Below are 17337 nucleotides of genomic sequence, written 5' to 3'. Positions count from 1 at the left end.
CAAAGCATCATCAGAAAGTGTTTCAGAAGAAGGATGGCTGTCAAGAAGCTGTTTTTTAAGAAACGAAATGGGGAGAAAAGGTTGAGGTATGCTAAGTTACACAAGAACTGGGCCAAAAATCTGTGGCAACAGATCTTATAGAATGATGAATCAAATTTTTCATTCAAGTCATCAACAGCAAGTGTCTATAGCATCTGTAAAACATGGTGAAGGGCCTGTCATGGTTTGGAAATCTTGCCAAAAATGACTGAATTATGAACATTAAAAAAGTATCAACAATACAATACCATCTGGAAAGTATTTGGCAATAGTTTCATTTTTCAGCATGACAATGATCCCAAACACACTGTCAGTGAAGTAAAAGCATACCTAGACAGAAAAGCACACAATGGAAGACTATCAGTCATGGACTGGCCTCCCCAGAGCCCGGACATCAATATTATTGAAGAAGCGTGGGATCATCTTGCCAAAATAAAAGAACAAAAGGCAGCTAATGCTAAAGAAGGGTTTTGGAATGATCTTCAAGAAGCCTGGAGAACTATTTTTGAAGACGTCTTAAAGAAATTACAACATAGCCACAGAGTTCAGGCTTTGTTGAAGAGTAAAGGATGTTATACCAAATATTGACTCGTTAAAATTCTACAAACTCTGTTTTTGATTTATTCATAGTGCTGTTCATGGACTCAAAATAGTACACGTGAGACTGGACAGATGAAAAATCACATTCGGCTACATGGAAATAAGGATGGAAAATAGATTATAGGTTGTAAGCAAGGTTATTATCGTTAACGAAAACTAACGAAAACTAACGAAATAATGAAAACTAGAAGTGAAAAAACATTTTCGTTAATGGAAATAAAAATAAAAACAAAAAAAGGAAAACTAACTAAAACTGTAATGAGTGTTCACAAAACTAACTAAAATTAACTGAATTTATAGCAAAAATGTGTTTAGTTTTCGTTGATGTGTGCGTGTCATACAATAGTCAAGGGTGAAAATGAAGTTTAGTTTCCAGATTTTTTTCTTGATGTCTCATTATGCCAGCAGGTGGCAAGTGCGTTAGTCGAGTCGTCTGTGTTGCTGCTCCGTCCACGCGCAGAATCGTGTCAGGAAAAGTCGGGAGAAAGCGCCAGAGTCCAATTTGGGATTACTTTGAATATGATTGTGTTTTGGATAAAGCAAGTGTCTTGTAGTGGAAAGAGACAAATTATGAGGGACATTTCTAAAGGGAAAAAAATCCCACAAACCTTAAAGTGCACTTGAAAAGCTCACACAAGAAGGCTAACCTAGCTTACCTTGAGAAGGTAAGGGAGCACACTCAACCCTCATCCCCAGAAAACAGAAGCTAACCCCAGGCAAGGCAGCGTGATGCATCCCGAGACAACAGGACGGGGACATCTACATAACTGTGTGAGTCAATTGCCTTCAAAAAGTTTATCAATTCACTTGAACCAAAATTACGAACACCCGGTGCTGTAAGAGTTAATAGTCTTATTGGGGCCAAGATATACATTTTATAGTTGCCTGGTATCATTGGTTGTTCATCTGCCTTTATTTATTTATTTATTTAAAGAACCCATAGGTGGGAATGTGAGTTGTCTGTCTCTGCGTGTTAGCCCTGCAACAGACAGGCGACCTGTCCAGGGTGCAGGGTATGGTAGCTGGAATAGCAACATACCCAAAGATAAGCAGAAGAGCATGACTGATATGATGAAACTGGGATTTTGTTACACTTAATTATTGCAAACAAAACTAAAACTATAACTGAAACTAATCAAAACTAAACTGAAACTAAGGATTTTCAAAAAAATAAAAACTAAACTAAACTAGCAAACAATTGGTAAAAACTAATTAAAACTGATATAAAATTGAAAATCTGAAGTCAAAACTAAATAAAAATAAAAACTAATGAAAATTGCAAAACTATTAAAACCCTGGTTGTGAGTGTTTGACAAACTGCCATGAGGCTGCATTGTGGGATCTGAACTGTTTTTTTGTTTTTGTTTTTTTACCACTTATGCAATAAAAACCGTATTTGACTCAAGTAGAAATCATGTTCACAGAAGAGGTGCTCGATTTAAATTTTAATTATTTGCGATTTTGTCATAAACTCAGGTTATATCGTTCCTATTAACTTATGCATTAAGTCCACTACATGCATACATATCTACGTAACAATTTGTGGTATTTCAGTTGTGTTGCAACCCACCACTGTTATCTGGCTTCAAAATAATGCTGCAAACTATACAGTGAATAAAAGTACAGATTTATCTTGTTTTCATCACTGTTGAAAGCATTTCTTGGAAAAGAGGTACAGTATACAAGTCTACAAGTATATAACATTGGTCAAAAATGTTAGATGCTTTGAAGTTTTAGAAGCTTTCAAAGGGGTGTTATGGATGTAGCCAGCACTGATTAAGAACAACAAAGAAAGAATGTGAGCCAAACACAGTGAAAAATGGACAATGTGAAAAACAATTGGAAACACTTTGAGTGTAAAGTCTTAATATTTTCTCTGAAGTTTTCTGCGAGTGATTCTGTAAGAAGTTACTAATTAGAGAGAAATTTCATGTTTGTCTGCTTCTAAACAAATTTAACAGTTTTTGATGTTCAGCTGACCAGCTGCGCATTGACTCTCGATCTGACAGCAATTACTCACAAATACAAGTCTGAAAAAGTAACCTCTCAACACTACGTCTGTTTTCCTATAATTAATAGCGAACTACACAGTTCTTTCCAGGAAACATCTTGGTGATTATCAGCAAACTATTTGGACAAAGACACATAAAATGAAGCCAAATTATTTGCAACATTTCTGCAGCCGGACCTTTGCTACCATTATGAGTGCATCTTGAAGCATGCTTGTGCAGGCTCACTGTGCTCTAAGAAATACTTAAGAAGCCATATTTTTAAAAGAAACAATGGCTGGTTTTGAAGACACATTTTGGATTGTGCCATTTTACACTGCTTGGATGCACACTAGTTTTCAGCATTTTCTACAGTAAGCTACATCGTCGTCTGCGTCTGGATTAAAAATAAAAACAGATGTGAATGTTAACAAGGAGATGAGCTGTCCTCTGCAGACAAATTCTTCCAAGAGAAGTAACCTCCTCTGTTTTTATGAGTTTTGAACTTGGAGCTTAAAGGCAGAGCTGTCTATAAATCACATAAAGATAAAACAGATTAGGTTAACTCTTAGCAGAGTAAGTGCACAATAATCACAATAATCACACATACAGAAATGCAGAAACACATTAGTGGAGCACTGAGAAAAGACAAAATGTGTGGTTCTATAATAGATATACAACGAAATGGTTGGAGATCAACGTAAATGGCTTCTATCTAAATGTTTGCATAATAAAGCATTTATTAATCCATAGACAGACATAGGCCTTTTCAGAGAAGTGTCAGCCACATTATACATACTCCTTCCCTTTCAAACTCACATTTAAGCTTTGAAAGAATCATCCTAATTAAATGGTTTATGTGCAACTGTGTGAAAGAGTGTTTGATAAAAAGACGTGGAAAAAAAGGTTGAAGCTTATTGCCTCAAAGCTAAAAGCTCCTCATTGTATCTTTTTGAAGCAGTAATAACAGCTTAAACAAACATGCTGACAAATATGGCAAAAACACAACTGAAATACAAAATCTGTCTCTGCTGCTGAGATCACAGAGGGTGTCCTTCACTGTGACCTTAGCAGGAGTCAAAGAGAATCTGAAAACCAGCAAGCCGATCACATGACACAAGGAGATAAGGATGACACTCACTGTGTTGAATCCTGGAAAGAGGCTGACCGCTGAGGCTGTATCCAAAGGAATAGGTAGAAACTGCTTCATGGCCAGCGAGGTCTGGACAGCAGGCAGGGTGGGACGCACCAATGCAGGCATGAGGCCATTTTGACATGTGTTACCTGCAGGAGGGAGAGCAAAGGCAACATGATGAACTACAGACAGCAACAGGGCAAGATGCACAAGCCGAAATCTGGAAGCGTACATTTAAATTAATCTTCAGTGCTTGTTTTATTCAGGTCTACGACATCATGATGCCCCTGCTTTCGGTTTGTACAAATCATTTAATCTACCACTTAAGCACCTCAGCCACCACAACTGCCAAGGCAAGACATTCCTGACATTGGCTCCAGAGCGTACAGTGAAAATTGATTGAACTTAAATTAATGCCAGAAGTAAAAAAGTATTTTTGGCAGCTTGTGAAATACATTGTAATTCATCTTTTTTTTTTTTTTTTTTTTTTTCGCCTGTCCCATTTGGTTCTTTAGCCATCAGAATTGTTGTCTGAAGACCAACAAGGATACCCAATGGATTTACTTTGCCAAATGGATCATCGTGGCATTGCCGTATTGGTCCATTTGGTCGATCTTTGTTTTTATTATTTATTATATTTTATTTTCAGATGTTACAGACGGGACAGACATGAGTGAGAGATAGGAAAGGGAGAAAGAAAGAGGAAGGAAAGGAAAAACAGAAGGGGAGAGGGACAGTGAGAAAGGGGGGGAGAAAAAAAATAAAAATCTCCTGGATCACCTGTTGAGAGAAGAATAGAAAACAAGCAAAAAAAGACAAAAAAAACAAAAAACAAAGCAACATACTAAACACAACACCATCGCATTAATCTAGCTAAGTGTAAACAGCAGTAAATACTAAATATTCAATGTTGTTGTGCAGCACGCAGGACAGATGTGCTTCGAAGTAGCAGCCAAGAAAGGTGTAATTTGGGTCTACGAGCAGTGAACACCCGTGTGCATACCTGTGTGGATCAGCGCGCTTGTATTCCAAAGGTTTCTCCATGTAACGATCTGCTAGGGAGTGTGGGGGGGCCACAGCCCCGTCCTCCAGGGTGTGAAGCAGGTATGGAGGAGATCAAAACTCCAGACATCCAGAGGCCCCCAGAACACAAGAAACCATGGAAGACCAACAGAGGGGCAGCCGCGCCACTGTTCCAGTAAGAGCTGAGGAGAGTCCCAGATGAGGGTTCACTCAGCAGCCGCGGAGCAGAAGCCAGGGGGAGTTGCAGTGACGCGCCCGTGAGCTCCGCCGGCCGCCAGCTGTGCCTGAGTGACCGAGCCCCAGGCCGAGAGGCCGGGGGCACCCCACCCCCGAAGGGGCCCGAGCGAGCCCCAGGCTCCAGACCCCGATAAGCGGCCGCCAAGGAGTGAGCCGGTGTGTACCTGGACGCCCACCCCCAGACACAAAGAACCACCAATGCACCGACACCTGAGGGAGTCCGCCACCGGCAGGGGAAGTGGTGGTAGGTGGAGATAGGCCTCCAAACCTTGGAGGGCCTGAGGTGTCCCCAGAGAGGTGGCGTCTGATACCCAACCTGACATATAGACACAGACATACAGGCACACACAGACACAAACATCCATTCCCACCCTCATGCTCTCATATGCACTCACTCCACACTCAACCAACGTGGAGACAGACATAAAGAGACGCTGTACACACGATCACACTCCCCAAGCGTACTCTACAAACCGGGTCTAGGTACCCTTGCTCCTGGAGGGGGGAACTGCACCCAGACCCAGGTGGTGTTACCCTTTTCCCTGCGGTGGGGAGAGGCAGACCACCCCGACTCCGTAGCAGCAGGGAGGCCCCACACTCCAGACCGCAGTCGGACAGCCAACTCCACCTAGCCCTCCCGCTCCAGCAGGCCGCAGAGAATGGGGGTGGGAGAAGACTCCAAACCTCCCTCCACCCGCTCATTGTAGTGTTGATGCATGTGTGTTCTAAGGTGCAATTAAAACCCAGGAGGGCATGGAGCTACCTGCCAAGGAGCAGCAGGTAAGCGCATAGTCCCTCCTGATAGCCCTCAATGTCTAAGTGCATTTAAAATTGAGAGGTGGGCAACGACGCCAGGGGTGAGGTGTACACCCTGATGGTAATTTGGACTCCGTGATTGTGCCCACCCCCAAGATCCTATATGTATGTGTAATGAGAGTGTGAATAATGTGAATGTCTAAGTTGTGGGATAAAATTGAGGCAGAGGCAGCCAGAAGGGGACAGAGGGGGGGGGGGGGGGGGGGGTAGCCTCCTCTGCACCCTGGTGACATACCCCTACTCCAAGGCCCTGCATGTGTGGGTGGTTGTGGTGGAGCGGGAAGAGAGAGGCAGCTGGAGATGGGGAGGGAAGGAAGGGAGGGGCAGGTAATTCATCTGATGGCATGGAAATCCCCCCAAATCTCCACTTGGGTTGGTTTTAATATTTTAAAGCTGGAAAAACCTTGATGCCCTTTGGGGGATTTCCATTATTTCAAAGTAATTTTTTTCATCATTATCTAGCAATGGTTTTATTATTTTAGTGCAAACTCATCGTAATCTAATTTCCTCTCTCCAGTTTTGAGGATTTTTACATTTTAACACTGAACTGTGATTACATTGTTTCAACTTCAGGTCCAATTGCAACCTTCTTTTGGAACTTTTAATCACATCTCAACTGAAGAAGACTATGAAAGTCTTCTGCTGTTCTGTGCTGCTGTTCTGGGCTTTAACCTCCGGGGGAAAAATGAAGACAGTCCAAAAGTTCTAAACAGTGCGGTTCTTCTGATGGCTATTGAGGCAAAAGATGTTTTGAGCCTGATACTCTATAGCCTATTTTCCACTAGCATGTAATGGACTCGACTTGACTCAACTTACCCTTGGTTTATAGGGTTTTCCATTAGGTTGTACTACCTGGTACCAGGTACTTTTTAGTACCCTTTTGGCAGCGTTTCCAAGTAAGCTGATTTGAGCCAAAAATCAACAGACTGCCACTAATTCTCCAGGGAGTGACAACACTGGATGGGGTCATGAGAGGAACTCCTTCACAAGAATCATTTTTGAAAACTGTCACTAACTGAAAAGGCTACACACAAATAAAAACTGTGGTCCAGCGATGAGGTGTAGAAACTTTTGTGTTTGGTGGCTAACGACAGAATCCAGAGAGAGCTAGACAGAACGACCGAAACGAGAAAGTGTACCAGGAGTTCGTAGGAAAGTTTGTTTTTAGAACTTATCCATCTAAATGCTGATAAACTTTAAAGTTAGGGCTGTGGCTGTTTCTGTTGGTTGGTTGCTCAACACAGAGATCTGTAACCAACGCCTGGGAATGATGATGACTTACAGTAGAACTCCACCTTCTCATCTAAATATGGTATCGTCTAGGTAAAGAAATCCAACATCGCTGTTGGATTTCATATATTGTCAATAGTGAAGACTGAACAATTTTTTAAAGAAAAACAAACGAATAAGATTTACAATTTCATTCTTTGGCAGGGCGTGGTTTGTTGCACGGCTGCCGGGGAGGCTGACACACCGGAGCTCCATCAGCTCACCACGCCTCCCTTGTATAAAACGTGCAGGGACCTGAGGTTGGGGTTGTTGTTGTTGTTGTTGTGTGTGGACGCAGCTGAAAAGCTGTGGCCATGTGTTAGAGGAACAGCAACCAGAATAAAAAAAGAACGAACTATGTGAGGTCTGTCATTCTTGCCACACATTCAGTTTTAAATATATACATCATCCTTCTCTGTATCACTTTGTTTTAAATCTTAAGTCAGCATTTTTCTTTTTCTTCAGCCAAAGCTAATGAAACTGTTACTACATGTCCCAGCCGTTTTTGCACAAGAGGGGTCATGCTCCCTGGATGCTTGCTCAATGAGCCACTAAATAGTTTAACGTCATATAACTGACAAGTACTCGCCATGCCCTACAGCCTCTTCTACAATTGCACCTGACTGGATGAATACATCTGATAGACTTTCTGCTCCTGAAATTCAAACTTAAACAAACACCATGGCTGTTTCACAGATTTTCTTTGTCACTGCAAAGAAAGTGTTCTTGAAAACCTTCAACATGAGAAATAATCCATGCTGATCATGAAGTTATGTAGTTCTCAGAGGCAAGTCAAGAAGTTTAAACCTCAACATTATGCAACTCGTTGCTCTATTGTTCAGAAATAAAATGCAGCTGCACCACAATTGCTCAGCTAGTTGCACAGATAATAAACTCAACGTGGAAATGATGGATCCTGTGGAAACTCACCATTAGGTATATGGCTGTTGATTTCAGAGTCAAGAACTCACCTCCATGATCAATATCATATCGACAATTCGCCAATAACCATTACAAGTTATATCATTATGGAAGGGTTCATTCTAACTGTTTTACTTACTCTAATCTTGCAAGTGCAGTCATTAATGTGCGTTACTACACGGTTAAGAGAACACTGTGAGTTGTTTCAGTGTTTCACTTTACTCATTCAGGTTGCAGTCTTGTGAATTCCCTGAATTCATTTCCTTCTTGTAATCACAATAAGACCAAAACTGTCTACCGAGAGCAAGCTTTATATGCAGATAACCGCCGTGTGATTCTGCAATGATGTTTATCTCTTCAAAACAGATGTTCTCGTTCTGAAATCGTCACCACAAATAGCTGACGTGGAATGACTGCAGCGAGCGCAATGTTTCAATCAGTCAATGGCAAGTGAGGTCTGGCCCACACATCTCTAGGAAAAACAAAAGTAAATATTTCATTTTTATTGTCATGTGAGCGCGCCACGCCAGCAGAGTGCTTTTAAAACCACCAATTAGAAACAGCACAGGACTGATTTCAGTACAGCCAGGACCGAACGAAAAAGAGCAGAAAAAACGGTCACAAGCTTCCAAAACATTAGGAATTAAAGAAGCTATTCCGTAAAGCTATAATGAAAACCAGAGGGATGATTTTTTTTAAATCACTGCACATTTAACAACAGTGGAACTCCGGGCCAGCGTGGCTCTAAAGCGCTGGCAGATACGATATCAAACCACTGTCTTGAGACAAATAAAAACAAGTTTTGCCACGTTTCAGTCCCCAGGCAGTGGTTAGGGGTAAATAAAAAGCAAAAGTCATAAAGATGAGAGGAGAAGAGGGGGAAAAAAACCCACAATTTGTCCCCCCTTCTCCCATTCTGTCTTCTGTCTTTTCCCTCCAGTTGCCGGAGCGCTGCCATCTGTTGGAAAAAAGAGCACATGCTGTCTCTCATGTGGAGGCACGTCCTAGTCCCAACTTTAACAAAGCATGTCCTTCTGTAGGGATCATTCAACCGTGCCATCTCTCAACATGCCGGCCTGACGTTAGCCTGCAGGCTCGCTTCACCTCTCTCTCAGCCAAAATCCGCCATTCATCAGCTCGACGCGCACAGTCAAAACAGCCCGCTCAAAGACACCGGGAATGATGTGTCAGATTAGTCTGCAGTGAGATGAGGAGTGACAAACTGCATTTTTTTGATAGGGTCACATTTGGTTTGCTGAGTGATAGGATATGAAATCTGACTTCCCACCATTGTTGAAGTCTGAGATTTTTTATATACAAGTAACTGATTTGTTCCATCACTGAACAGGAAATCGCAATAAAGTTGTGTTATTTTATTGACACAGTTACTAGTGGGAAAAAAATAGCAATTTTATTTCGAGACACATAAAACATCTCCATTACAAGCCTTTCGTAAGTGGTCACTTTTAGAGTGTTTTATAGCTCAAGATTTTTGAATTATTAGTACTTAATTAAGAGTAACAGCTTTAATATTTTGAACTGTAGCTTTATGCACTATTGTGAAATTAAATCAGTGGCACTGCCTTCTATTACTCGACCTTAAATGTTGAAGGGGAAAAAAATGACTGAAATGGATAAAAGCGAAATACTTTCAAAGGTGAGTAACTGTACTTAGCTTTCTTTCCACCATTCGAGATAGAATCTGTTGCTTATAAATAAAGCATCTTTAATCCACACTATTCAAATGCCTCACAATAAAAACAATATTTATTTTTCATGCAGTATTTTTCAGTCTCTTTAGTTTTCTTAAATTCTGTTTTATTTTTTGCCAACAACCTCTAGTATTCTACTGGTTTTTATTATCATTATTACCCCTCTCCTCAGCCTCAACTGGTTGACCAGATTCAGTTCAATTCAATTCAGTTTTATTTTTATAAATCACAACAGTCTCCTCAATACTTTTTAAATTGTAAAGAGTAAAAAAAAAAGTAAAAGAGAGAAACCCCGACAATTAAACAACTCTCTGTGAACAAGCACCAGAGGTGTGGACTCGAGTCACATGACTTGGACTCGAGTCAGACTCGAGTCATTAATTTTATGACTTTAGACTTGACTTGAAAAAATGTTGTAAGACTTGTGACTTGACTTGGACTTTTACACCAATGACTTGGGACTTGAATTGGACTTGAACCGGTTTACTTGAAAAGACTTGATATTTTACCCCAAATATAAAATTTAACATGCATATTATATAGAGATTGAAAATGTGACGTCATTCACGGGTAGAACCGCAAAGGATTCTGGGAACTCGTGGCAAGCGGTACTAGCGCATGCAGGCTTTCAATTAAAATCAGTTACACAGCGATAAAAAGAAACACAAAAATGTCAAGAAGCTGTTGTATTATTAACTGCAATAGCCGGTCGCATGACAGCCACGGGAAGCCGACGGGTAAAGAGATCGGTTGTTATCGGATTACGTCGTTGAAGAGAAATTGTTCAAGCCATGTTTCCGAAGTAACAAAGAGGCGACGGATGGCCTGGATTGCAGTCATTCAAAGACCAAATATCCGGTTGTTCAGTGATGACGCGACGAATCCTACTTCCGGGTCTAAAGTAGTCTGCGTTTAATATGGCTTTTGTGTTGTTAACATGTTTAATTTTATGTATTTTCTTCTATTTGATCTCAAAAAGCTCCTAAAACAGTCAGTGATCCCTGTTGACCTCCCTCGGCTTTTATTACTGCTAATCATTTATTTAAACTCAGTTTTTAAAACCTTAGGATGTAACTACAGCCCAGCCCATGCAGCAGTATATGAATGACTAATCTCGTATTGTGGATGGATTATCTCAGTTGTTCTCCTGGCTGAAGTTTGGTCCTTTTACAGCATCCTGCCATGCGATTACATTTGTTTCTGACCACCGAGAACACTCACGATAACTTTTATCGAGTGGGAAAAAAGTTAGCTTGTTTATATTATGCTAACATAGCTGTGTCGCTAGCGGTCACGTAGCACATCATTATATACCAGCTAGCCCAACTTCAGTAACCCTACAAACGTCGCTGCTGTTTAGTTTTCTGTCTTCATTTATGCTGGAAGTGATAGCAGAGCTGTACGTTTTAATTTGTTTCCAAAACCCCGCAGTCAGGACATGCTATATTGTATTTAGATAGAAGCTAGCGAGCTAACTCCCTGCTAACTTCTAACTCCGTTAAATGTCATAAATTCTGTTTTCATGGATGCCTGGATGTTAAACTCAATTGTTACACCTGGTAGAGCAGAACGCTGATCATTTTATTAAAGATGAAAGACTTTAGACAGTTTTTCAACTCTCAGTAATGCCATAGTGATCGTTTGATATATGGACCTGCAGCGGAGTTTAGACCCAGACACGGCTAGTGACGTCAGACTGAACAACCGGATAACGTCCCAGAACCCTCCAGCTCACAGGTTAGTCTGCTCCAAGCATTTACACAAAGGTCAGTGTTTTGTAGTAGTTAATACGTCATTTTCATAACATAATTAGTGATATAGGTTACAAGCAAGTCTGGCGCTGAACAGAAATGGTCGCGCTATGCTCCTTTGTTTATTGTGCATAAATAGTGAATTGTCCTGACACAATATTGCGTTTCGCTTCTGTTATTATGGTACATTGACAAAAACATATACTTTTATTCACAGGATAAAACAGTTGTTTTGTATCACTAATTGCCCAGTGCGATTACAGCATACAGTATTATTGTCACTGCTACATTTCTGTGATGCTACCAGAAATTATTTCCACTGCTAATTAATTACCATTGAGCTCAAAGGTCCTATTAATAAATGGTTAAGGAATGTGTATTTATGAAGACGATTTGTGAGACTGGTAAACTTATGATACGTACGATGGTCTTTACTTTCTACACGGTGCATTTCAAGGTCCTGCACCCATCCGTCGGTAAACTGTACCTGGGCTTGTTGCAGTGACCGGAAGTTACTAAACTTCATGAGTGTATGCGCTCACTCCAAGAAGTGTATAATTATAAATATGCATATAAATATGCTACGATGAGATAGCTGACTTCATCTAACTAGCAAATGTTTTCCAGGCTACGTTGGTGATGCAGTTTGTTTTTTTTTAATGATATTTTTAAAAAAATATCATTTATTTATGTATGATATTTTTGTCATGCGATTTTAAAGCCGGTCCTACAACCGCATCCAAGAATAACATGCAGCTTATCTCAGAACTGTCGGTGAAAATTATTCTTGGAGCTAGGTTTAATTGAGCTGCATTTTAAAGAGGTGCAATTTCACAATTTGTGTATATTTTCTAAGTTCACTATTTTGTCATGTGTTGAGAAAAACACAGATTTAAAATTACATGGTCTAATATTTACATTTAGCATATAACTGCAACATGCTTTTTTTCGTTTTTTTTTTAAAGACTCGAAAGGACTTGAAATTCAAAATTTCAGACTTGTGACTTTACTTGGACTTTTACACCAGTGACTTGAGACTCGACTCTGACTTGCCTGACATTACTTGAGACTTGACTTGAGACTTGAAGATAAAGACTTGAGACTTACTTGAGACTTGCAAAACAATGACTTGGTCCCACCTCTGACAAGCACTTGGCGACAGTGGGAAGGAAAAACTCCCTTTTAACAGGAAGAAACCTCCAGTAGAACCAGGCTCACGGAGGGGCGGCCATCTCATCATCCCCAATGGGTCGTGACAAATGGCTGCCCCTTTTCTTCCTGTTAAAAGGGAGTTTTTCCTTCCCACTGTCGCCAAGTGCTCGGATATAGGGGGTAGCTGGAATTTTCTCTGTATTACTGTGGGGTGTTTACCTTACAGATAAAAAGTCTTGAGGTAATGGGTATTCTGGGCCAAGCTAACCGCGCTAACATGTTGACGCTGTGCAGCCTCACGCACGGAGCGAGCCGCGGTAACTCGCTAACTGAGATTTGCCGCGTTAATGCAGTTATGGCGTTAATGTCATTTTAACGAGGTTAACGCTGACAGCACTAGTTTTGGAACTATATTAATAAAACTGAATTATTATTGTTAGTAGAAGTAGTAAAGACATCTAAAGGCATTTAAAGGCACTTTTTGGGTGTCAGCTTGTTGTTATTTGAAAACACGAGTGAGGGGTTTGACTATAAAATCAAGGGCATTTGATATTCAGTCACCTAAAAGAATATACTGATTCTTACATCATAGACCCTCTTCATAACTGCTGGGGTCACTGCCTGCTGGAAATGAGGAACAATACGGGTCCATCCATGGCTAGTCTATAACTTAACATTGCAGTGCTTTCAGCTAAATACTGACATCAGGGTCCAAACCATTTAATTTAATTTGTGTAAGATTCAAAATTTCCCTTTAGCATGCTAACATATAGGCAAGTATTCATTTTTCTGGACTTTCACTTATTGTGTAGGATTCCGTTTCCAAATCTGGGATTCAGATATTTTGGAAATATAAACTCTCTCAGCTTCTTCACCTGACATCCATCTGGTTCACATCAGTAATAATCACACTTCACTTCACCTGTTTGTTGTTGTTTTAGCAACTTTGTCACAAGATTTCGTCACTTTTTCATACACCTTTGGCAGATCACGTCTTTTCAAACAAGGCCTAGCAACAGCTTTAAAGCTGCACATCATCATGCTCTACGGGCACAGTAACGATGCGCTCTCGCTCTCTCCCCGTCTGATGTGCTCATGGGGTGGAGCGAGTGACAGAGAGCAGCGGTGCACAGAGGGAGACATAAAAAATAGAGACCTCCTGCTGCTCTCAGAGAGTTCACTTTACATGTAAATGTAAAACGTCTTTAGCGTGTGTGTATGGTGATTTTAGAGAATCAGACATGAGTACTTGTCCCGCTGTCGAATATCTGTAAATTTTACAGGAACTGATGCAATTATTCTGAGATATTTCTCACTCTGGTGCAATATGAACAGTAACAGGATCACCAAGGTCACTGGACAAATTCCCTGGGTTTTTTTGTGCAAAAATTCATGCCAATAAATTAAATAAACTTTTTATCTGGTCCACAGCATTGGATTGGTTTCCAGCCTTAATTCCACACATATTGTATGGCTAATAATCTAAAGAGCTCTGAGAGTAAAGAATTAAGGTCTTCCATAATTTCCTAAGCCTGAGGTGTAAAAAGGTAAAAGGTAATGCAACAACCACCAGCAAAAGGTCACCATAAAAGGCAACAAGGAAAGTAAACTTTGACCCCAGCTACTGAGCACCATACTCCTTTCATGATACTTTAACACAGTGACAGAAAAGGTCAGGTACAGGAGGCTGTAAAAGCACAAATGGGATACATGTTTCATACATGTCAGAGAACTTCTGTGTGCCTGACTTAGTGACTGAGTAAATCCAGGTGACGGTGTCATCTACTTTGCATCAAGGCTCTCTCCGGAGCCACTCTGAAAGGTCATCGGGTCACATTATATTGAATACTGAAAAACCTGCAAGTCAGAAATGACGAACTTTGCCGGGCCTAGTCGTCTATTTTCCTTTCAGGAGTATCTGCTGAAATCATTACAACTAAAGTAAACAAGCAAAAGCCAAACAAATAGAACAGTAAAGATCACTGGAACAAGAAGCCTGGTTATGTGTCAGGACAGTGGCCTCCAAACAATCTCTCTGGTACTGATCTGTTTACATAGTGCGGAAAGTGCTGGAGCTGAATGAAGACCTCTCTGTGAGCTTCTCGTGCAGGCAATGGCACCAAGTATGCGAGAGCTAAATGTAAGATTTATGAGTTGTTGAGGTTGCAAAATGTTTGTTTATGAAATGTAACCGCAAATTTGTACTTGATGCCACACAGAAAACTGCAAAGAGAGCTTACTGTCTCCCTCTGCAAAATGTGAAACCAATGAAATCAATCAAATAAAATATGAAATAAGATGCAATCGTTGCTTAAATGAAGTCTCAGCAAAGATCTGATAATAGGCTTCATTTACAGTGTTTCTGTGCAATTTTGCTTTAATTAGACCAATACTACTTTCTTTATTTGTACCCAACTATTGGTGCGCTGGATTTTTGATTTTGCGATATTAAAATGGAAACGTTTAGCTTTCTCAGCTTGTCCACCTGACATCGCTCTCGCTCTCAGCAGTGACCGTCACGCTTCAGTTCACTTGATTGTTGTTAATTTAGTATCTCTATCACTAGATTTAGCCGCTGTTCATCCTTTGCCACTTCTTGCTCTCTCAGTGTTGCTTCAACATCTGGCGCCGGGGGAGTGGCAGCCTGTTACAGCAGCTCCTGCTTATTACTGAGATTTTTTTTATTCCTATGCTTTATTATTTATTTATTCTGGTCTATGGGACAAATAACGGCTATCTTATCTTATGCATGAGAGATCATTTTACATGTGAATGCAGCTGAAATCACAGTACAGCCATTGGACTTGGATTTTTTTCCAGAAAAACTGAATCCAAGAACTACGCTCTTTTCTAATTTGTATTTTAAATTAACTGTATGTAAATGGATAAGTATCACTTACTGTAGAGTGATAATCTCATAGAGATTTGGCACTTGACCCTGCTTCCTCGAGCTCAACAAAGTGTTCATTGTTTTTGCCCAATGCTTTACTGTTTGGATTCACTGGGTCTCATCAAATCATTTCCAGCCACAACAGACAGTTCTGTTCACCACAGAAGGCCGTGATAAACACACTCGATGCTGCCCAGTGCCAAAATCCAAGCAGACAAAGTCGGCAATTTGTACGGGAACATAACAATTAAAAAACCCAAAGATTTCGCTGAAGAGTAGGCGGTGCCCAAAGCTGAGCTAAAAGAAAAATATTAGCACAGCTGTCATTTTTTCCCCACATCATGAGAGCAATCCAATGCTAATGATGCTCTGTGTCTGCAGGACATGCAAACACATCAGCATAATGCAACTTGATAACATTTTAATGTCAGCTGAAGGCATGCTTTAGGGCTTATTTTATTAAAACATAATTCCAATGAATCAAATTAGGCACAATCGAGCTGATACGCATTCAACCTCGGGCTTTTGAAGAAGCTTTTTTGCCCGCTTGGCCTACAAGCGTAAGGATGTAGAGCTGAGATGAGATCTGACTTCTGGAAACAAGATCGGAATAGATTCAAGTTTTCACCCACCGGCCTTTGCTTATCCATTCCTTTTGAGACCGTGTTGCTGCACACACAGTATGAGATGTTAAGAGCAGCTCATTGAACGAGATGTGTGTGTTTGTGTGGTTACTGTATCGTACTGTGCTTCAGACTCTGACTGTCCTCTGCATTGCCCTTCCTGAAGGATTTGCGTATCTGGGGCTCAAGCTTTTTTTACTCCTGCGGCACTATGTCGAGAGAGGGAGAGAGTAAAAATGATGTCTGGAGGACGCCGACTGGCATTAATAATGAATCATCTCGTGCTCGCTCTCCTCCACCTTCTGCCTCCTCTTACTGTCCTGAACCTGGCAGTTCCTCCGATAAGATCTGCCCAGAGAGACCAAGAGCCAGCGCTGCCAGAGAGTCTCAAAATAACAAGCTTGCTCTCGCGCGGCCATCTAGTTCTCTCAGCAAATATAAATCCAATTATTAGATAAATCTGAATTCCCCTAAAAACTCATTCATATGCTGATGACGTTCCAGATGTGATTAACACTTTTGTGTTTTTGCGGAGTTTCCTGATTGTATTCTGCGACCCTTAACATGCTGTGAGATCAGCAATACCCTTCAAGCACGCAGCATAAACTCATTTCACCCCCATTAAAATGAACAAAGTGAGTACAAAGGGTAGATTTAGAACATTCTTACTTTTTGAAAGCTACACATTCACCCATTTTCCAATTAACCTTTACAGGATAAACTCTCTACTCTTGAAATTTCATAAATCTCAGCGGCGTGTGGCATAAATCTGGCTTCCAGCTACATAACACATGCTACCTCTAGTCCCTTCAGATTAGTATACTGTAGTTGTCATGAGTTTAGCCCACTGATAAACACAGCTGTCTATGAATTGGCTCCAACAATCACTTCCCATGCACTCTGTAATCTGAGGTTAACCAAAAAGATGTTTATGTGAGGCTAAACGCCGACCACAGTGGCAAACACACCGGCTAGATATCTTCTGGGCCTCTGACTCAACAGCGCTAATAGCTTGTATGATTGCAGCCCACACTCAGCACCTATTACCCCACTCAGAGTTCATTTACTGATTGTGATGTATGAGAGATTAGCATTTGTTTCTGCTCTGTTTATTTTTATTCCTACACTACTGGAATCTTGTTTCGAAGAGGTCAGCATAAGTCACTTGATATTAATCACCT

General features: G+C 40.7%; 1 protein-coding gene across 2 annotated transcripts in view; it reads right to left on the bottom strand.

Moving 5' to 3' along the window:
* The window catches only part of znf385d (zinc finger protein 385D), a 101059-nt gene that overhangs the window by 82139 nt on the left and 1583 nt on the right, over positions 1-17337 (bottom strand). Inside the window, exon 2 of one of the 2 annotated variants that reach the window (XM_086312330.1) lies at positions 3769-3911. In XM_086312330.1, coding sequence (XP_086168456.1) covers positions 3769-3911 — 143 coding nt within the window. Of the gene's footprint in view, positions 1-3768; positions 5329-17337 lie in introns of those variants that run through there. The other variant, XM_086312328.1, reaches the window with a different exon arrangement.

Source organism: Aulonocara sp. 'chitande type north' Nkhata Bay, linkage group LG11 (genome assembly GCF_057382095.1).
Source record: "Aulonocara sp. 'chitande type north' Nkhata Bay isolate Kocher_YH1m ecotype deep benthic linkage group LG11, A_spYH_male_GT1.1, whole genome shotgun sequence".
Classification (NCBI taxonomy): domain Eukaryota; kingdom Metazoa; phylum Chordata; class Actinopteri; order Cichliformes; family Cichlidae; genus Aulonocara; species Aulonocara sp. 'chitande type north' Nkhata Bay.
This window is presented reverse-complemented; position numbering and strand designations above follow the sequence as displayed.